The 23,379-nt window shown below is 27.4% G+C and overlaps 2 protein-coding genes across 2 annotated transcripts; both read right to left on the bottom strand.

Moving 5' to 3' along the window:
- Positions 1-763: 763 nt before the first annotated feature.
- LOC111682703 (glycine-rich protein 23-like) lies at positions 764-1,528 on the bottom strand. Its single transcript, XM_023444697.2, has one exon. It carries the CDS (start codon positions 1,526-1,528, stop codon positions 1,157-1,159), a length of 372 nt encoding a protein of 123 aa, XP_023300465.2. The 3' UTR covers positions 764-1,156.
- Positions 1,529-1,555: 27 nt separating this feature from the next.
- On the bottom strand, positions 1,556-23,363 carry LOC111682700 (frizzled-2). Its single transcript, XM_023444694.2, has 2 exons — positions 23,303-23,363; positions 1,556-3,975 (listed from the first exon to the last, which is right to left on the bottom strand). Exon 2 carries the CDS (start codon positions 3,686-3,688, stop codon positions 1,556-1,558), a length of 2,133 nt encoding a protein of 710 aa, XP_023300462.2. The 5' UTR covers positions 3,689-3,975; positions 23,303-23,363.
- Positions 23,364-23,379: the final 16 nt, after the last annotated feature.

Here is a 23,379-nt window from a genome sequence, read left to right as displayed (position 1 = left end):
AAATTGTTTATTAAACCAATTTTTTGTATTTGTTTCTTTTAATTTAAAAATGCATTTCAAGACTTTTTGGATTTAATACAGTTTTTTGTTTATTTTTATAATTTTTTGTTTAAATATAATGTTTTTTATTTATATTTATTTTAAATATAAATTAATTATTTACAAGTTTTAGAGTTAATGCTAGAGTTTTTTTGTTGTTATTAAGATTAAAATTAAATTATTATGTTGTTTTTTTTAAGTTTAAGAGTTTTTTTATGGCTAAATTCTGTTTTTTTTTTTAATTTTAAAAATATGAAATATTTTACAAATGTTGTTGTTGTTATTACTGATATTTTATTCGATTTGTTTGTTTTTTTCTTATTAACTTGCGGGTTTTTTTACATTATGGCTTGGCTTTTGGCAGTGGCAGTTTATGGTTTCCTGTTTTTGCTTTTTCTTTCTTAAACATTTACTCCCATTTTCTCTGTTTCCATTTTGTCGTATGTATTTTTTTCGTAAGATTTTTCTTAATTTGTTATTTATAAAGTCAGTCTATTTAAGAAAATTATTTAAAATTATAATAATAATTAACACAAAAAATTGTAGTTTAGCTTTGTAGTTTATTTTAAATAAACTTTTTTCTTTAATTATTATAGATATTGTGCTTTTCGTTTTATTTTCTTTATATCTTCTCAGTAGTTTTTCTTAAATTTTATTATGGAAAAATGTGGACTAGATTTTTATTTTATATTTTCTTTTTTTGTTTCTATAGTATTAAAAGTAGTATAGTATTAAAAGGAAAAGTAAAATAAAATAATAATAAAAAAATTACTTTACTAGATTTTTAATATGGCCGCTGTTTCAAAATTCCTGTTATTTTTTTGTTTTTATTTAAATTTTTTTTTCAAAGGAGTTAAGAAAACAGCAAGAAATTGTTTTTTTGTTTGTTTTTTTTTTATACATAACCTCAAATATTTATAGGCAAAAGTAAAAGAGTTCATACACTCCTTAAGGTTCTCTTTCTTATATTTAAAGTTTAAAACACTCGTAAGAGAAAGAAACTCTTTCTCTTATCTTATCTTGAAGTCCTTAAGTTTCAATAACTTTCTTAAACTCTTTACAATTGACTAAAACTACTTGTGGATACCCAATGATTAGTATCAGGTCGTACCATTAACTATATAGGACCATAATCACTTAATGCCTGACCCGGATGCTGGGCACCAGGCCCGCCCGGCAGTGAAACTACTACTGAAACAGCGCGTGAGTCTACCATAGAACCGGGAGCCACCTGATTGCCACCATTACCTCCAACGGCTCCACCACCACCACCGCCACCATTACCATAAACATTACCAGGAGTATTCATGCCACCATTACCACCGCCGCCGCCACCACCACCATGCATAATACTGCCAGGAGGAGCCCCAACACCGTGCATACCACTGCCGCCAACCGTACTATTGCCTGCTGTGCTCATGAGAGTACCATGACCACCTAGCACACTGCCACCGCCAATTGTACTGCCGCCGCCGCCACCACCGCCCATCGTTGAAGCTCCACCTGACTCTCCATGTCATACATGACTGGCAGCAGGCTGTTTCAAAACATGATGGTGCAAATGGTGATGGCTAGTGGAAGCCACTGATGCACCACCCGCCTGGGTATAGGGGGTAGCCAGTAGAGATCCGGCAGCGGAACCTACCGGCATACCCATGCCAGAGCCGGCATATGGATGTGGTATGGGTGGCCTTTGTTTGATGAGCGCCTGATTGGCCCCGGTACGATCGGGTTGGCCAAAGAGACGTCGCCAAAAGCGTCGCCAACTTTCTAAAGTTTTACCCGACCATATCCATACGCCGGATGTTATGCCCACCGCCAAAGCCATAAAGTATTTTAACATTAAAACGGAATACAATGGTTTTTTGCCGGGACCCTTGATTTGAGCACAAGGACAGGCCAAGGCTTTAATCCAATCCTCGAAATAGGCCGCCTCGTAAAGATAACAGCCAATGACTATGGTAGCCGGGACGGTATACAGCACCGAGAAGATGCCTATGCGTATCATAAGTTTTTCCAGTTTATCTGCCTTAACACCAGCACCCACGCCGCCTTGTTGCTTAATCACCGAACGTATGCGGAAGAGAGATACAAAGCCAGCCATTAGAAAGGTAGTGCCTATGACCAGGTACACAAACAAAGGAGCCAAAACAAAGGTTTTCAAATGATCAGGATTCAAATTGCCCACATAGCAAATGCCCAATATGGGATCACCATCCACCGCCGAGAGTAGTAGAACAGCTACAGATTGTACAGTGGGTATTAGCCAGGCTGCCAAATGGAAATACTGTGAATGTTTGGTTATGGCCTCATTGCCCCATTTCAAACCAGCTGCCAAAAACCAGGTAAACGATAAGATCACCCACCATATCGAGGAAGCCATGCCAAAGAAATAAGTCATAAGGAAAACCAAGGTACAAGAATGTGGCCCCGTTGAACTTTCCTTCAGCAAACGACCATCACAGGCTATTTCCTCATTTTGCAGAAAATTCTTGGATAAATAACCCACAGCCACCATAAAATAACAGGCTGATAGGAAAACGATCGGTCTCTCGGGATACTTAAATCTTTCGGTGTCGATGATGAATGTGGTGAGTGTCATTAGAGTGCTGCAAAAGCATAGGCCCGACCACAGTGTTATCCATATGCCGGCGAATTCCTTTTCTTCGTTTGTGAAGAACGGGCCCTTGCACGGTATTGCGCAATTTTGAACGCCGGCGATTCTTGACACAGTCGAGTTCATGTACCATGGATAGTGCAGTGGCGGCTGCATCAGTTGAGCTTCCTTCCCCAGGAGTATGAGAGGTGGGCGACACGAGCATGTGCATTCCTTTGCGTTTGTTTTTTCTCCTAGGGAGCTTTGGCAGTTTTTTGAATTCTTGCCTTTACATTTTTGGGAGCCAGATGATGAACCCGAACCGGATTGTTTGCGTTTACCGCCACCTGAGGATGAGCCACTGCCAGAAGAATCACCACGGCCTGAGCCGCTGCCGCCACTGGAGGAGGAACCGCCAGACGAAGAAGAATCGGTATAAGAAGGTTGTTCCATACAGAGATTATCGGGATCACCATGAAAGGGTAAATTTTCACAAGCCATTCTTTCGGGCCATTCAAAACTATACTGCTGCATAATGGGTGCACAGCCAGCACGGGCTCTTTCACATACCGAACGACAGACGGGTAAAGGTTTGTGATAATCTTCCAGGCAAATGGGCGTATACATGGAGCACAAGAAGAATTTAAGATCAGGTGAACATTTGATTTCCACCAAAGGCCAAAATTGATGCACTTCCAAACCAGCTTCATCTTGGGTTTCATGATTCATTTCATTGGGAAATGAGGTCATGTTATAACCTATGCCACGACACATGGGTATCGTAATTTCTTCACATCTTGAATTGGGATCTTTGGGTATGGCAGGTAAACCATAACCGGGAGCCGGACTAACTTCCATTGAATGCATGCCCAGACCCATATTGCCACCCATACCAACACCTGCTACTCCACCACCATTATCAGACATATGCTGCAGGCCATCCGCTCGACAGCCCCGATGATGAAAACTTATTAGCAGTAGTAAAGAGATGATAGCATAAAGACATCTCTCTCTTGTAGTTGATGTTGTGTGATTCTTCAAATGAAACGACATCTTTAAGCAGATTGAGTCCAAGAGAGAGAAACTTAGAGGGAGAGTTGAGGACAGCTTAAAAAAGCCGACAATTCCTCTAGTAATTATAGAGATTTATTTTGTTGTTGTTGTTTATATTAAGATAATTTTCACGTTGTGTTTTTTGTTGAGAGTAAAGTTGAAAAATTTCCTTTTTTTAATTATTTTAGATTTTAACAGCTAAGCATGTGAGAGTTAAAAGTTCCATATGAAATAAACTTAAAAAGACACCAGCGTCAAATATAGAGATTTCGAAATTTAAAAAACATCTGTAAAGAGAAAACAAATAAGAGAGATATTAGTTAAAGAAGAAAAAACGTGTAAAATATTGTTTTGTTGCTATTGTTTAAAACTAACTGCTCATTTGACTGTTAAATGTCAAATGTTGTTGTTATATTTTTATTATTACCCTTTAACCACAATTCTACTTTAAAGCGAAATACAACCCTTTTAGTTTTATATAAGAAATATGGCGTTTTATATGACAAATGTCATATTTTGTTCTCTACTTTGCTAAAGAACATTTACACATACACTAAACTAATGTTTACTTTATCATTAAATCTTCAACTCCTTTCACACTGTTAGTTATTTTGCTTCTTTAAGCTCCCTTTATGAATAACAGCAATAGCAATATGAAAAGAAAAATCAACTCTAATAATTGTATATGTCAAACAGTTATGCCATGCTGCCATGTTGAAAATCTATGTATGTGTAAGAGTTTTGCTATATATGTATGTTCGTGTGTCATACTTATTGTGAGAGCATCAGGCTCAATAAAACAACATCAATCAAAATCAGTGATTTTTATTAAATTTGACAGACATAAACGGCTGCTGTTGCTGTGCTGCTGGACTGTTTGGTCTTTAATATGAAAGATAATAAACCTTAAGTTATTTTATATAAAGTTTTTTTTTTGTTCCAAAGTGGGGTGGGGAAAACAATTTTATAGTGTTAAATATAAAGAGAGCAAAGAGTCGTTATTTAACAGGGGTTGCTTGCTTAAGTTGGAGACAATAGTTATTGTTTGGTTGTAAGACAAACAAATCATTTATGGTTTATTTAGGTTTTGTTGAAGAGTAAAGTGAAAACAAAAAGTGTTGAAATATTACACAAAAAAATTAATTAAATTCAATTGAATGAATGTTCTTTTGTTTACATTGCTGCTATTCTGTCTTGAATGTTGCAAGTTTTCTAGGTTGAATTAATAGAAAAATTTTGTGTCAATTTTTTTTTTTAAAGGGGGATTTGTATAGGGGGTAAGGTGTCAGCCAAAGTTACGAGAAATTGTGGATTTACTTAAAGTTTTTGTAAAGAAAATCGACTGTAATTGCAGTTAGTTTTTCGATAGAGAATTACCTGCTAAGGCAGTCAGATTTCCTAGACAAAAAGTATTTTAATTCAGTTTTATTTCTCAAGGAAAATTTTGAAAAATTCCAGCCAAATATCTTCGCCAAATAGAAAAGTTGCTGATATTATATCTAGATTTTCCAAAGCTGCTGGAATTCTAGTATATGTCAATACTTCCCCTTTTATTCTATTTTGAAACAAAAGTTTTAAATTTCCAATGTAACAAGAAACACCCTTCATGACAGTGTGAATGAAGGGTGTTTCTTCTTTCTTCATTAGGAAAATAAATAAACAATAAACTTTGTAATAAAAAGGAAAAACTAAGCTAAATAAACACATTAATGTTATAAAAATGTAACAGCTTTTAAATAAAATATTAAATTACAAAATATCATAACACAAACAAAGAGAATTCAAAAAACAATTTGACACATATTTCAGCAAACAGAAAAAAATTGTTTTGTAAAAATAACAGTCAAACATAATATTCTATATAAAACTTTAATACTTAATTAATTGCACAGATTTCTTTAAGTGCATTTTAACTGTCAAAACGTCGAAATCGAAACCACAACACTTGTTGTTGTCTTAACTCAAAAGCTTTTGAGATAATTTAAAAAATATTACTTGTTTAATTTTTTTCTTTTCTTCATTATATTATATAGTTTATATATAAATTACACATATTAAATTACTTTACTTTAAATGTCATTACAAATATTGTTTTTTTTTAAATTTTTGCAAAACCTATAGTAATGCATAAACTTTCATAACGCTGTTTAGAGACCACATGACAGCAAATGTGTGTTTATATGATAGTTTTTAGATTAAGTTTATATATATTTTTCAATATTTTATTTTTTTCTTTTTTTTCCCATTTAGTTTTTATAAAAATTAACCACAACATCTCATAATGAAACACAGTAGCCCAGAAAACTAATAACCACAACTTGGTTGTCTGTTAAAATATTAAAAAAAAATATATATATATATTGCATATAAATGACATTGATATGAAAAAGTTATTTAGTGAAATAGTGAAAAAACAGGTGATTTTCTTTGATTTAAACTGAAATGTTTTTTAGTTAAAAAGAGTAAAACTTTGATTTAAAGTGAATTACAATAAAATTTGTTGAAACTTCTTTTAAGTGATTTTCTTTGTTTTAAATTGAAAATTTTTTAGTTAAAAAGAGTAAAACTTCGTTTTAAAGTGAAATATAATAAAATTAGCTGAAACCGTTTGTCAACTAAGCAAAAGAGAAGCAATGTGAGTGAGTTTATAAATGTGTTAATGAATACTTTGGTGTCTATATTATGGCCATAAAACAAACATGAATTCTTCAAATTGTATACCAAATGAAAGGTAATTGTGTAGGTTTTTCAAAATATAAATTGTACATCAATGAAAAGGTGTAAGTGTTGGCATTTTACAAAATTGTATGAAAGGTAATTGTGTATGTCTTCCAAGGGAGTGTTGTGAAAGTGTTGGCTTTTCACAAAATAGTATGAAAATATTATTAAAAGCCAGTAAAATGAAATAAAAAGAAAAAAGGTTTTTCCGACAAATTTGGGAAAAAAACAAAACTATATGGAACCGGAAAGGCAAAATAGTATGAATATGTTTTTAAAAGCCAGTAAAATGAAATAAAAAGGTATTGAAAGACAAATTCGCGAAAAAGACAAGCTATATGGAATCGGAAACGAAACTAAGTTGGCTTTTCACATAATATTAAGAAAATTTTATTAAAAGTCAGTAAAATGAAATAAAAATAAAAGGGGATTTGCAGAAAAATTCGAGAAAAAGACAAACTATATGGAACCGAAAAGGAAACTGTGTTGGCTTTTCACAAAAATATTTTTTAAATTTTATTAAAAGCCAGTAAAAATAAAATAAAACAGAAAAAAGGTTTTGAAGTCAAAAAACAAGAAAAAAATTAAATATACATCTCTGTTAAGGCTATACTATCTACCTGCTTACCCTGCTCTGATTGTTTCAATTTCAAAACAATTGCTCTTTTATTTATTTAACTCTTAAACTTATAACTCCATAAAAATCACTGCTAAAGATTCGTTGTTTTTCAATAACCACTCCAAAAAACTAAGAAAAATTTACTTATTTTTTATTCATTCTAAACTCTTTACATGACTTGCATATGTCAATTTAATATTTATTTAACAAGCGAATATACTTCTTTAACAGAAATATACAGAAAGGTATTTTCAAGGAAATTTACACTTAAACTCATAAAATAAACATGATTAGCGTTGCACTACTAAATACTTAAAGTTTTTTTCTTTACTGATTCTTTCTGTTTTTTTTGCTTCTTACAACTAAATCATTCTACAGCACTTGAAGTAATTTTTTTTTCTTTTTTTTCTTTTGCCTTTTTAAGGTAAATAAAGTCACTGTTTAAGTAGAAGAAAAAAAAAAGAGCATTAATAAATAGTAAACTGTAGAAAACTAACAAATCACTAAATAAACACTTGATAGTTAAGGAAAATAAAAAAACAAAAGTCATGAATTTATTCCTTTTTTTTGTCTCTTCCTCTTAGATTTCTATAAAAAAAAAAACATAAAATTCCTATAATCATGAATATTAAAGTTTTGTTTTCTTAAGATTTATGTTAATTAAATGTAAACAATTGAGGAATTTTTATGAAAAAAATAAAAAGATAAATAAATTCAAGATTTTTAAAAAAGGATTTAAGAGAATCTTCTTCTTTGAACGAAAAACTAATATAAATAAATTCAAGAAAAGAAGTTTAAGAAATCAAGAGACCTAGAATCTTGTTTGTGATAAAAACTTTAGAAACATTTGCCTGAAGTTTGAAAAATTTTTTATTAATATTTTTTTTCCTAAAGGAAAAACGAACAATCTTCAACTTTTTCAAAACTAACAATTTGAAGAGAAAAAAATTCCATTAAAAAAATAACCATTTCCCATTTTGCAGTTAAATAGTTTTTTATAGTTTTCAACACACCCTGTAAATTAAGCTCTTTTTTCTTACAGACTTTAAAAATTATAATTTATGTTTATTTTCAAATTTTTATTGATTTTTTTCCTTTGTGATGTGTCTTTCTGTTTCTGTCATTATTGATGGTTTTTTTCCTTCTTATGACTCCAACAACAAACAGTTTCTTATTACAATAGGAGCCAGACGCCTAAATAAATAAGTGAGAGAAGCTGTAGATCATAATGACTACTGGTTGGTGCTTAAATCGTTTTCTATGAAAAAACGACAATCTCTCTATTAACAAGACTACAACAAACTATTTAAACATGAAGAAAAAAACCTCAAATTTTACAACAAATAGTTTCAAGTTTATTTAACCAAATAGGAAAGAAAAACACTGTGACAAACAAATCTTTTAAACAAGATCATTAAGCACGATCGGTAGAAAGAGAGAACAACCAACATCAAACCAGTCAACTAACTCAAACCAGCGTCTAGTCAGCCATACACATCTTTAACATTTTATAGCCTTAAACTATAAAAAAAAGAAAACAAGACTTAAAACGGACCAAGTTATTTTGTTGTTTGTAATTCCCTTTATTGTCAACAACTTGGTCATCATTATGATGATCATGTGATCATTATAGTAGTTTTTTTCTTCTTTCAACTATTTGTTTAAAAGGCTTGAGTACGAAATGAAGTTCTAAATGTTGTTAGAGATTTTCTAGGAAAACTGCCACCAATAAGTAGTTGCTGTTGGCAGTGCCACATGAATTATGTATATTTTTTTTTTTGCTGGACCATATGGTGGCAGTGGCAGGTTGTTTGCCATATTCTTGGTTGCATGAATAAATTAAAATTTGAAAAAAAAAAAATATATATATATATATATATATATATATATATATATATATATATATATATATATATATTATATATATATATATATATATATATATATATATTATATATATATATATATATATATATATTATATATAATATATATATATATATATTATATATATATAATATATATATATATATATATAAATATATAATATATTTCATTTAAGGGAAACGTTTTTTTCTTTCAAACTATTGTAAAAAAAAATTAGTTTTAGAGTTAACAAAACAAATTTATGAAATTTGGGACAATTTTAACAAAATCTTTTGTTTAGGAAGTTTTTTAAGTTTTTTAAAAGCTTTATTTCAATTAAAGAAAAAAACTTTTAAACTTTTTTTAAAATTAACTGAAAAAAATTACTACAAAATTATTACAACTTTGTTAACAACTCTGTTGGGTAAATTAAAGCAAATACAACAACAAAGTTCAATTACAGAGAAACAGAGCAGGGCAGAGCAACAAGAAAAACAAAAAAAAAAAACAGTTACAAAGGTAAAAAACTCAAGTGAAGAGTTGTTGCAGTTGTCGATTTCTGTAACACAAACAACTTGCCGCCAAGTTCCATGACCTTACAATCAAATGAAACACAAACACAGAACAAAAAAATACTCTGCAACAACAACAAAAGCTTCTCTAGTATGCAATTGCAAGTATGTTTTTGTGCAAAAAAAAACATTAAGTTTTAAAAACAAAATAAAAATGAAAATAAGGATAAAGATAAAAAGAGCAGAGCAGCTGAGAGGAGCAGAGCAGAGAATGCTGTAAAGAAGGAAAATGTTGTTTTTTTAAATTAAAACACAGAAAGAAATTAAAAGTGAAAATTTTTGAAAAAATTGTGTTGGCTTTTCACGAAAAAACATATAAATTAAAAGCCAGTAAAATGAAATAAAAAGAAAAAAGGTTTTGATATCGATTATTAGAAAAAAGTGCTAAAAATAGCTTTGGCAAGGACATTGTTTGAGGCTTGTCACAAAAATTTTTATAAAAATTTACATTAAAAGCCAGTAAAATGAAATAAAAAGAAAAAAGTTTTGATCTAAACGACTAAAAGAGTTAAAAAGTATATCTCAGGAAAGGATATAGTGCCCACTAATATTTCCTTACTTCTTCACTCTTGTTTTTTCAAATCCGACTTATTTATTGTTAAAGGTTTTGAAGTATTAGTATTAAAATCAAGGACCTTTTTAGGTTAAGCATGTTTTTCAATCTCTGGCTATAGAGAACGCTTTTTTTTGCATGTGTTTTACTTTTTCTTTCTACTTGTTTCATTTCAAATGTTATCCTTTTGAAGTTTTTTTTTTGTTGCAAATGTTTTCCTTTTTTCAAAGCAAAACCAAATAAACCAACAATATAACTGTTAAGCATTTATTATTTTTAAATAATTTTCTTCTAAAACCCAGCAATTTTTAACAAATACACAAAGTAATTATGTTGTTTTTTTCTTGTGCAGAAAAATAAAACTGTTTTATCAAGTGCTTGTTTACTATTACAAACAACTGTGTAATAAAAGTACTAAAAACTGACTACTTATTTAGGCAGCTGTGTTTTATGCTATTTTTCTTTTTTTTTCTATTTTTTGATAACTTAACCTAGCAGTTCATTAATTAAACATTATTCTTGTAATTATTATTTTGTTTGAAACAATTCATTGTAAAGTTTAGTTTTTGTTTCTTTTTTGTTGTAATAATTCAATTTTTAATTAATTCTTTTGTTTCATTAAAAAGGCTTAAAAAGCAAAAACAACTAAAAAAATATAGAGTTTTTTTCAATAGAAATAAACTAAAGTATACACAGCAAAATATTTGTGTTGTGTTTCTAACATGTAGAAAAGGTGGATGTTGGGAAACATTAATGCTTTTTGTTGTTGTTCTTTGTTTCTGTGCTGTAACAAATCCTTTGATTAGTGAGTAATTTCTTAAAGATGGCGTTCAACCTTAGGGAATTTTCTTGTTTTTTTTCTTTAGTTAATAAATTGTGGGGCAATGTAGGGGAAAGAATAACGGTTTGTTTACATCAATAACATGCAGTAATTACAGAGATTATTTGCAAATGACATGAATAATTGAAGAAGGTGGCCAGATTTTTTAACTTACTGAACTAGAACTAGACCAGAACTAGAACAGAACTAAAACAGAACTAGAACAGAACTAGACAGAACTAGAACAGAACTAAAACAGGACTAGGACCGAACTAGAACAGAACTAGAACTAGAACAGAACTAGAACTGAACTAGAACTGAACTAGAACTGAGCTAGAACTGAACTAGAACTGAACTAGAACTGAACTAGAACTTGAACAGAACTAGAACTAGAACTGAACTAGAACTGAACTAGAACTTGAACAGAACTAGAACTAGAACAGAACTAGAACAGAACTAGAACAGAACTAGAACAGAACTAGAACAGAACTAGAACAGAACTAGAACAGAACTAGAACAGAACTAGAACAGGACTAGGACAAAACTAGAACAGAACTAGAACAGAACTAGAACTGGACTAGAACTGAACTAGAACTGAACTAGAACTGAACTAGAACTAAACTAGAACTGAACTAGAACTGAACTAGAACTGAACTAGAACTGACCTAGAACTGAACTAGAACTGAACTAGAATTGAACTAGAACTAGAACTGAACTAGAACAGAACTAGAACAGAACTAGAACAGAACTAGAACAGAACTAGAACAGAACTAGAACAGAACTAGAACAGAACTAGAACAGAACTAGAACAGAACTAGAACAGAACTAGAACAGAACTAGAACTAGAACTGAACTAGAACTGAACTAGAACTGAACTAGAACAGAACTAGAATTGAACTAGAACAGAACAAGAACTGAACTAGTACTGAACTAGAACTAGAAAAGAACTAGAACTAGAACAGAACTAGAACAGAACTGGAACAGGACTAGAACAGAACTAGAACAGGACTAGTACAAACTGAATTCAAAATGAACTAGTAAGGTCACATTGGCATTTCCTACTTCCCTTTGTTATTGCTTTTAACAAAAGTCTTTATGATTTCTTATTGTGTTTATTTTGTTTTTTTTCCTAAAATTATTTTCCCATATCCTGATTTTTCTCTTTATTTCCCTACAAACTATTTTGTTCTTTTTTTGGCTAAGAAAATGAGAAAAAAAAATTTCATTTTAAGACTCATTAATTAAAGACAATGTCAACAACATTTTATACACATAAATTTTCTCTGTTGACATTAATTAATACGCGTGTGTACATTACAATATTATTTATAACAGAGTAAAAATGAATAATAAAAAATGTTATAAAAAAGAAAACTGCAACAATTTAAGGGGTCCAAAGACTTTGATATGTGAAAAAATGAAATTTTATTTGGGGAGGGAAATTCAATCTAGAGAAATTTTTTGTTTTAAAAAACATGTGTTAACCATTTAATAAAACATGAAATTTTATTAATAAGGTTTATGATTTAAAAGATTTTGTTAGAGAAAGAAAAAAAAAGGAAAAATATTAAAGAATGAAAATTAAACTATTGCAAGGTATTAAAAAATATGGCAACTAAGGCGAGCAGAAGGCTTTACTTATTAACGTCGTTGGCTGGAATAGTAAGCCGCCGCTTTAAAATTTCTAACGCCTTTATGTTTAGCTCTTTTATGACATTTATAATTTCTTGTTAGTTTAACATTTAAAAACCATAAAATTTGTTTAATTTTATGACATTTTTCAAAAAAAAAAAAAAAACACTTTACCCTTGCTGCTGTTGCCATATATTAAACAAATTATGTTTTTATAGTATTTTTTGTCTAATATTTTTTTATGTTACATAAATTAGTTGTTTATTTTTATGGTCCCCACAACATAAAAATGTTTAACACACAGTCAAACACTGTGTAAAATGGTCCCACTTTTTTTCCAACATAAAATTGAAAAGAAAACACATTAATGTCATTATGACAATAGTTGATTTATACTTTTTATGACAAAATAAAAAACTATCTATTTATGAAACAGCAATTTTGTGTTTAATTTAAAAGACGGCCACACACACCACATAACACATTACTAATCATATTACCTTTAAGTAATAAAGAATTTTAATGGATTTTTAATAGTTAACTGTTAAAAAAGTTTGACACTCTCTTCCTTTTATATCCTCTTGTTAGTTTAAGTTAATGAATTTATAAATTTATTATTAAATTATCTTAATAAAAAGGAATTTTATGTTAAAAATCTTTTTCTCCTTGATAGAATGAACATGTGTTTGTTTTCCAAAAAAAGGGGTGTTTTTTCTTCTCTCAAGGATTAAATTTGGAAAAAACCCACTTGTCATTTTGAAATTTTTGCACACATGCTGCTAGCTCTAGTCAAACTTTATTTAAAATTAAATTTTCTTTTCACAAAATTTGACAATTGTAATCTTTTTGCCTGCAAAAAAAGAAAAAGGACATTGGTGGTTAAACTATATAAAAGTAAAGCTGAAGTGGTGGCTTTTTTCGTTTGCCTTTCCCCGGGGTAGTTATTTAAGGGATTTTGTGATGAATGACAACAAGGACATTTAGTTTAAATGAAAACAGTTTTTGTTTTCTTAGTTTTCTATTAAAGAAAATATTGCGATTTTGTTTGTTAAAATATTAAAGTAATAGAAAGAGGAATTGGGAAAAATTTAAGAGAAAATTTTAAAATATCTTATATGTTTTGAAAGCTTAAAACATAAGCTTTTAAATAAAAAAAATAATTTCTACATCTTTAAATCATTTGCCAAATTTTGATTTTTGGGGTAATTTTTATAATTTTTACATAAAATTTGTTTTAACCGAAAATGAGCTGAAATTTTTTTGTTATATAATAGTTTAGACCATAAGCTTTCATATAAAGCTTCAATCACTCTAAACGTTTAATATGCATTTTTGAAATCATCCGCTAAACTTCGTTTTAAGGAAAATTTCTGATTTCTGGGATATTTTTCAAAATTTTCACTTAAAATCAAATGCAAATAGAAGAAGTCTTGAAATTTTTTTTGGTATATGATAGCTTAGACCATAAGCTGTTATATAAAGCTCCAATCTCTTTAATCGTTTAATATATATTTTTGAAATCACTCGCCCAACTTCGTTTTAAGAAAAATGTCCGATTTCTTGGGTGTTTTTCATAATTTTCACCTAAAATCAATTACAAATAGAAAAAGTTCTCCAATTTCTTTTTAATATTAAAGTTTAGACCAAAAGCTTTTATGTAAAGCTTTAATCTCTTCAATCGTTTAATATATATTTTTGAAATCATCGGCCAAACTTTGTTTTAAGAAAAATATCAGATTTTCTTGAGTATTTTTTAATATTTTCATCTAAAATCAAATATAAATGGAAAAAGTTCTCCAATTTCTTTATAATATTAAATTTTAGACCATAAGCTTTTATATAAAGCTTCAATCTCTTCAATCGTTTAATATGTATTTTTGAAATCACTCGCCCAACTTCGTTTTAAGAAAAATTTCCGATTTCTGGGGTGTTTTTTTAGTATTTTCACCTAAAATCAATTGCAAATAGAAAAAGTTCTCCAATTTCTTTGTAATATAAAAGTTTAGACCATAAGCTTTTATATAAAGCTCCAATCTTTCTAATCGTATGATACGTATATTTTAAAATAATCCGTCAAACTTGGTTTTAAGAAAAATTCCCGATTTCTGGGGTATTTTTTAATATTTTTACCTAAAATCAAAAGCAAATGAAAAAAGTTATTAAATTTCTTTAGTATATGAAAGTTTAAGCCGTAAGCTTTTCTATAAAGCTTGAATCTCTCCAAGCAAAGGGTCGTCCTTAGACTTAATCCTGGTTGTCCTATCAAAATTAACTGAGCTTTGAGGGAGACGAACTCACGTCATTAAAAATTTCAACACTTGTAGATTATAGAAACGGCTTTGACCCACTCTGAATGGGGGCTTTACGAAAACGTGGTCCAATATGGCCCATTACCAAACTTTACCTATACGTAATATTTTTGAACCATTTCAACTCTCTACCTCTTTTCATTAGGAGCCTATCAACAGACAGACGTAGGGGCATGGTTAGATAGTTTCAGAATTGATATATACTTTTGTGGGTCTACGTGGGTCTAAAATCAATATACATAACCCCCACAGCATTTTTGATGATGAATATAAAAAGTAGTAAAAAAACTAAATGATTTCTTGTTTTTTAAGAAAAACTCCCTAAAAATATATTAATATTAAAAAATAACCATAAAATGTTTATTTTTTATAGTTTTTAATCACACTCCCAAAAAAAAACATTTCATTCTAATATTAATTCTTATCACTATGTAAAAAAATGTTTATGTTTATGTTTAAGTCATAAAAAGTTTTTTTTTTTCAAATGACCTTTTGAAAATCAATAAAGAAAAATATTTGATTTTATGAAACATTGAAAAGAAAAAAATGTTATTTATATAAAGTTGCAGGCGGCGGCTTGAGACTTTTATCAATCAGAATTCTATGTATTGACCACGATAAGAAAAAAAAACGATTTATAGGATTTTTATTATGAATTTATTTTTCATAAATTTTATTTCATATTTCCCCTTTAAAATTGTTATAAATTTAAATATTATAAAAATAACATAAGATAAGATTTGTTTTGTGTGTGTTTTTTTTTTTTTTTGTAGAAAGTATTGGCAACATTGTTTATTTTAATTACCAAAAACTGCCAAGAGTGATGGAATGTAATAGAAAAGCAAGAGAGGGAGAGATATTTAGTAAAGGACCTGGATTTTTATGTTTACAAGAATTTTTCTAAATTTTTTCTAAATTTTATTAATTTTTTTATTCAGTTTCTAACAAAACAATTATAACAAAGCTTTTTCTTAAAGCTTTTAAAATAAACTTTTCAAATATATTAGAATTTTAAGAAATTTTTATTTTTTTTTTCAAAAAAATTAAAGAATTTTTTAATTTAAAAAGGAATTTAGTTTTTTTTTTTGCATAAAATCTGTTATAAACAAAAAAGGCTAAGTTTTTCTTTTGTATACAATAGCTTATAACTTAAGCTTTCAGAATATATAAATTTTTTCCAAAACGCTTGATATGTTATAAAATAATTTCATTAAAAACTTTCAGCAATTTTAAGGTTAAAAAATTTTTAAAATTTTTGTTATTTTTTGCATAAATTGTGTTATAAACAAAAAAGGTTAAGTTTTTCTTTTGTAAACAATAGCTTATAACTTAAGCTTTCAAAATATGAAAAGTTTTTCCAATTCGCTTAATATATTATCTAGCAATTGCATTATAAACTTTAAGCAATTTTGAGGTTAAAAAAATTTAAAAATTTTTGTTATTTTTGGCATAAAATCTGTTATAAACAAAAAAGTCTAAGTTTTTCTTTTGTATACAAAAGCTTATAACTTAAGCTTTTAAACTATTAACATTTTTTTCAAATCGCTTGTTATGTTATAAAATAATTTCATTATAAACTTTTCGCCATTTTGGGGTTAAAAATTTTTTAAATATTTTGTTATTTTTGGCATAAAATCTGTTATAGACAAAAAAGTCTAAGTTTAGCTTTTGCATTTAACAGCTTATAACTTAAGCTTTTAAAATGTAACATTTTTATAAAATTTTCTTAATTTAAAATTTGTTTAAATTAAACCTAAAGTTGAAATTTTTCTTAATTATTATGCTCTACACTGTTTTTAAAAAAATATTTGTATTTTCCTTAAAAGCATTTATTGTTGTTGTTTGTATACTTTTTTGTTTTTGGGATAAAATAAATATCAATATTTATTTTAACAGAAATGAAATAGCAAAAAAAAACGAAAAATGAAAAACATTGATTTCCTTTTCATGGACTAGAAAAATGAACACATGAACATAAGTGGCCAGATATAGCAACGCACATATGCAGACTTTTTCTATACAAATATATGGGAAAAACTAAAAAATGCCATTAAAAGCCATTAACTTACAAAAAAAAAAATGAACAGACGGATCTAAACTATACAACATCAGCAGCACATGAACAAACAATAATAATAAAAACACTAGATAGAAAATTTATTTAGAAAAAAAAACTAAATAAATACTTGTAAAGGAAATAATATTTTAAAAAATTTTCAACATAATGAAGAAATATATTTCATTTAAGAAAAAAAAAAAACTTCTCCCCCCCATTAGGTGGTCTTTTCTAAATTAAATTTTTCCAAAACTAATTACTATTAATATGAAAATTCTTTTCCCTCCATCAAATGTCAATCATTTTACTTTGTTTTGTAAATATTTATTATAATCATATTTTCACTAATAAGTTTTGGTTCATACAGCTACATAGTTGTTTATGATAAAATAAACAAATAAATTTTATTTATTTCCTTAAAACAAACTTTATTACATTCATATAGTTTTTCCTTAAGAAAAATTATAAAATAAAATATCTATAGACAATAATTTGCTACAAATGATGCTAATGATAATGATGTTATCATTAAATTAATGTTATTGTTGATTAACATATAATGTGTGAAATTTCTTAATATTATAAATTAATTAAATCAATAAATTGCGATTTCCTTTTTGCAGAGATTACTCGGTCGACCACCCATGGTTTTTGTAATAAAATAAATTTGGAAATTTTAAACAAGTTCAAAATCTAATATAAAACAACTTTGTTGCAAAAACATATATGAAAAAGGCCAATGTTATAGAGATTTATTTAAAAGCTTAAAGAAAAAAGCTTTTTTTTTTACAAAAAAAAGATAATGTCATTGAAATTTTGTAGTCGAGTACTAAAAACCAACTTAAATTTGAATATAATAAAAACTGGAAAAAATTGAAAAAGAGCTTTATATGAAAGCTCTTAGAAATAGGCTTTCAAACACAGCAAATTTTAACAAAATCGGAGAAAAAGTATTTTAATTTATTTAAAATATTACATAAAACAACTTTATATAGAAAATTTATAGGCAATAGTCAATAAAGGGCACAGTTTTAAAGTTGGTAAGGAAAGCTTAAAGAAACAGTTTAAAAATAAAGCTTGAAATTTAAAAATAAGTATTTTTTTAATTCCAACTAAACTTTAAACAGAACTGAACCATAAAATATGACATGAAACAACTTTATATAGAAAATTTGTGTGCAAAAACAAAAAAAGAGCAAAGTTTAAAAGCTGTATATGATAGTTCATAGAAAGAGCTTTTAAATAAAGCTACTTTTTTGAAATTGTATTCAACTTTAACTTTAAATAGAACTAAACTTCAAAATATTGAGGGGAAAAGCTTTTGTACGCAAAATGTGTGAGCAAAAGAGGAAATAAGGCAAAGTTTTATAGTTGTATAGAAAAGCTTAAAGGAACAGCTTTTAAATAAAGTTACTTTCATTAAAATTGAAGAATATGTTTTATAAAAAAATCAATCTAAACTTTGAATAGAACTAAACTTAAAAATAATGAGTAGACAAATTTGTATGCAAAATTTGTGAGCAGAAAATAAAAAAACGGAAAAGCTTTAAAACTATATACGAAAGTTCGTAGGTACAGCTTTTAAATAAAGCTATTTTCGTTGAGATTGAAGTATATGTTTTCAAAAAAATCAAACTAAACTTTAAATAGAACTGTGATTCGAAATATTAAGTAAAAGATGAAAAAGAGCAAAGCTTTAAAGCTTTTAAGAACAGCTTTTAAATAAATACACTTTCATTTAAATTAAAAAATATCTATTTCTTTTAAGCCAATTTAAACTTTGCATACATTGTATGAGAAATTTGTGGACAAAAAAAGAAAAATGACAAAGCTTTAAAGCTTATAGGAACAGCTTTTACATAAAGCTATTATCATTGAAATTTAAAAATATGTATTGTTTAAAAAGCAACATCAACTTTGAATAGAACTGAAATTCCAAATATTGAGTTTAACAATTTTGTGTTGAAAATTTGTGGGCAGAAGATGAAAAATGACAAAGCTTTAAAGCTTTATAAGAAAGCTAAAAGGAACAGATTTTAAATAAATCCACTATTATAGAAATTGAGAAATATGTATTTTGTGAAAACTATGAATCTAAACTTTGTACACAAAATTTATGGCAAAACATGTAAATCGACAAAGCTCTTAAGCTGTATATAAAAGTTTATATAAAAAAGCTTTTACATTCCGAAAGTTTTATTCAAATTTAACAAATCCCCCATATGTTTGTCTTAATTAACATATTCATTTGTTTTCCTAGTCGTCTTAGCGGATGTTTCCTTTTTGCCTTTTATTTTTAAAAATTAACATTTAATAAAACCTTTAGCTAGTAACTAGTGGGTTTTTTCTTTATATCCATTTTAAATTATTATTACTCTATAGATTTCTGTTTGTTTTTTTTTTTTTGCCATGATAGACATGTGTCATTTTTTGTGTTGGTTTAAGGGACAAACAACATAAGTTATTATTGTATTGTCTAGATACTAGACTTAACATATTTCAAACACATGTGTTTCTTAGCAGTTTTAGCTTAACATGCAACTGGAAATTTTATTAGAATTACAAATTATTTTTCTTTTTAACACGCGTGGTCTTTAACAAGGAAGTTTTTTTATAGGGATTCTACGATATATAATTAAAAAACTAAAAGAAATTTACATAAATAAGGAAGAAAAAAAGGTAGAAATGTAAGTTTTTTTTCTTATAGGAAAACAGGGGAAGTAATAGGGCAAAGGAGGGGAAAGGAAGTTAAAATTTTGATAGAAGTTGAGAAACAGATTAAGCAAAAAGTTAGAAAGTTAATTTTACAAAATTTATACTAAAAAAAATTTAAATTTAAAGTTGTTTTTTTTTTGTAAAAAACTTAAGTTTTTATTAAAATATGAAAACTTTTTCTTTATGATTTTATAGTTGACAACAAAAGCTTTATTTTAAAACCAATTTTGATAAAATCGCTTTATAAGTTTCTTTTTAATATTACAATAAAGTTTAGACATTTTATTCCAGTATTAAGATTAGGATTTAAAAAAGCTTTTAGTTCAAAACTTTAGTTTTTTTTTTTTAATATGAAACTTTTTCTTTGTGATTTTATAGTTGACAACAAAAGCTTTCATACAAAACCAATTTGGATAAAATTGCTTGATAAATTTCTCTTTAATATTGCAACAAAGTTGTTCGAGTGTTAATATTAGAGTTTAAAAAAGCTTTTGGTTCAAAACTTAAGTTTTTATTAAAAAATTGAAACTTTTTCTTTACTTTTTTATAGTTAACAACAAAAGCTTTCATTTAAAACCAATTTTGATGAAATTGCTTTATAAGTTTCTTTTTAAAATTGCCACAAAGTTGTGGTATGTTGTTTGAGTGTTAAGATTAAAGTTAGAAAAAGCTTTTGGTTCAAAATTTAAGTTTTTATTAAAAAATTTAAACTTTTTCTTTACTATTTTATAGTTAACAACAAAAGCTTTCATTTAAAACCAATTTTGATAAAGCTCTTGGTTCAAAACATTAGTTTTTTATTAAAATGTGAAACTTCTACTTTATGATTTTATAGTTGACAACAAAAGTTTTTATATAAGATCATTATCATTAAAAAAGCTTTATTAGATAATTTCTAATCTGCCACTGAAGTGAACAGTTTTTAGTCTAGATTAAAATTCAATAATTAAGAGTTTTTAGTTCAAAACTCTAGTTTTTATTAAAAATTGGAAACTTTTTCTTTACTATTTCAAAGTTTACAGGAAGAGCTTTCATATAAAACCATTTTTATTAAAAACGCTTTATAAGTTTCTGTTTTATATTGCTACCAAATTGATATATGTTGTTCGAGTGTTAAGATGGAAGTCTAAAAAAGTTTTTAGTTCAAAACTTTAGTTTTTCTTAAAATTTAAAAACTTTTTCTTTACAATGTTATAGTTGACAACAAAAGCTTTTATTTAAAATCTATTTGAATAAAATCGCTTCTTTCTAATCTGTCACTGAATTGAAGAGATTTTAGTCTAGACTTAAATTCAATAATTAGGAGCTTTTTTAGTTCAAAACTTTAGTTTTTATTAAAAAATGGAAAACATTTTCTTCAATATTTTAAAGCTTACAACAAAAGCTTTCATCTAAAACAAATTTTTATAAAATCATTTAATATTTCTTAAAAAAAAAAACACCCTGACTTTGTGACTTTAAAATGTTTAACATTTAAGACATGTTAAGGTTGTCTGTCCGTCTGTCTGTCTTAACATTATTATTACAATAAAATTATTTTAAAAGCTTAATAGTAATTTGTTGCTTCATTTTTATTTAATGTTTATGTTTTTAGTCGTGTTGTTGTTTTTTTACGATTGTTTTTAATATTATTAACAACTAACATGTCACTTTAACAAGCCAAGTGAGAAAAAGTATAAAATAAAAAAGCAATAAAAAACACGCTTGTAAAAAAAGTGTGTATTTTTAGGAGTTGTACTAAAAAAGTACTTAAAATTTTGCAAAATTTTTCTTTTAAAAGGCCTAAAAAATGACTAAAGTAGTAAAAAAAAGTAATTATTTGTCTGCTAAAGTTTTAATGCACAGTAATGAAAAGAGCACAAGGAAAATTTTAGAAAATTTTTTAAAAATTTTAAAAATAAACATATATTTTTTTTTAAACAAATGTGTTACTTTTTTTATTTAAAAACAAGTTCATTGATTTTTAGTACAATTATGTAGTATGTACGAAATTGTTTGTGTAATAAAATAACAACTAAACCAAAAACAACTTAAAACTAACACAACTAGAACTCAAAAACTTCTGTACTATTACTACTCATGTACTTCCCTTTTAAACAACTCTGTATGTAAAATGTTTAAAATTACTGTGTGTACAGTAAATAAACTATGAACTGGAAACAAAAAAAAAAAAACTCTACTCTATAAATATTTCCTCACTATGACCTGATGCTGTGTTCTTTTTTCTCGTTTGCCTTCTTCATTGGCAGATATCTTGTGATGTGCCTGGAAGCTAAAAATCATATGAAAACAACAACTAAAATGCATACAAAACACATGCTGCTATATTAAAATAACAACATTATTTTGTTGTTGGTTTTTTTACAAATCACAAAATTACATACTATAACAAAAAAAATATATATGCATGTTCAGTTAATGTATAAAGTCTTATTTGCCGTCATGTGGCTGTTGAAAAGTACTAACTACTAGCCAAGGAATTATAGGGTAAGGGAAAGAGTTTTATAACTAAAGTCCAGCCTTTAGATTGATTTAAAACTGGACTCTGTAGAACAGTCAGTTCTGTTCTAGTTCTGTTCTTGTTCTGTTCTAGTTCTGTTCTAGTTCTGTTCTAGTTCTGTTCTAGTTCTGTTCTTGTTCTAGTTCTGTTCTAGTTATGTTCTAGTTCTGTTCTAGTTCTGTTCTAGTTCTGTTCTAGTTCTGTTCTAGTTCTGTTCTAGTTCTGTTCTAGTTCTGTTCTAGTTCTGTTCTAGTTCTGTTCTAGTTCTGTTCTAGTTCTGTTCTAGTTCTGTTCTAGTTCTGTTCTAGTTCTGTTCTAGTTCTGTTCTAGTTCTGCTCTAGTTCTGTTCTAGTTCTGTTCTGGTTTAGTTCTAATTCTGTTCTAGTTCTGTTCCATAATCAGTTTATAATCAGTCTATATAGTAAAATGAAGAGCTTAGTTATTTGTTTCCCTTAACCAATATTTTATGCGTTTTTCCTACAACTAAGGAATTTTATTACAAAGAAAATGTATATAAAACAGATAGAACGATAAAGAATCAAAGAAAAAAATGCAACAGTTAAAAGTATCTTTCAAGAAAATTATAGACATTTTGATTTGCTGTTAAAACGCCCCTTTTTTTGCCCTGTGTTTCCCTTAAAAATATATTTTGTTTAGCTCTAATACATAGTTTTTTTGGTTTTATTACATTTAACCATAATTCTAATGTTATTTTAAATACTTGTTTTTTCTATATTAAAACCCCACCTTTATAAGGTAGAGAGGGTTTTGTAGTCGATAGACAGATAAACATTAATATTTCATACACATATTTTTATTAACAAGTGTCAACACGTTTAACTTAAATCGGTTTTACAAAATAAATATTAATGTTTTTAACCATAAAAGTAATAAGTTTTTTTTTTTTGAAATTTAATATTTACAAAAAAATATTTAATTAAAAATTCAAAGCATAGTTTTGTAAGTTTAAGCAATTGCTTTATATTTTAGGTGAAAGAAAATTTTTGTTTTTAAATCAAACAAAAATTAAACTTATTTTTTTAGATTTCTAGGAATTTGGTAAAATAACTGATTTTTCAATAACAACGGCGCCATTTGACCGTTTTAATTGGTCTATAAATTATGACAAATATGTTTAAAATTAAATCCCAAAAACCCTCTAGTTATTTGAAAGGTTTTTTAACATAAATTTAATTTATTTTTAAAATTAAAAATATTTATAAAAATATATTTATTTTTTCTTTTAAATTCTTACCATTTTTTCCATTTTTTTATTATTGCTGTATAATTTTATTATTTTTAATTATAGTGATTGTTGTTGTTATTATTCCC

Source organism: Lucilia cuprina, chromosome 5 (assembly GCF_022045245.1).
Source record: "Lucilia cuprina isolate Lc7/37 chromosome 5, ASM2204524v1, whole genome shotgun sequence".
Taxonomy (NCBI): domain Eukaryota; kingdom Metazoa; phylum Arthropoda; class Insecta; order Diptera; family Calliphoridae; genus Lucilia; species Lucilia cuprina.
The sequence above is the reverse complement of the archived record's forward strand: the minus strand, read 5'-3'. Positions and strand labels throughout refer to the sequence as shown.

What these genes read in the sequence shown, in the direction of transcription:
- LOC111682703 (XM_023444697.2), bottom strand. Translation starts at nt 1,528, where the DNA reads ATGGGCGGTGGTGGCGGCGGCGGCAGTACAATTGGCGGTGGCAGTGTG.
- LOC111682700 (XM_023444694.2), bottom strand. Translation starts at nt 3,688, where the DNA reads ATGTCGTTTCATTTGAAGAATCACACAACATCAACTACAAGAGAGAGA.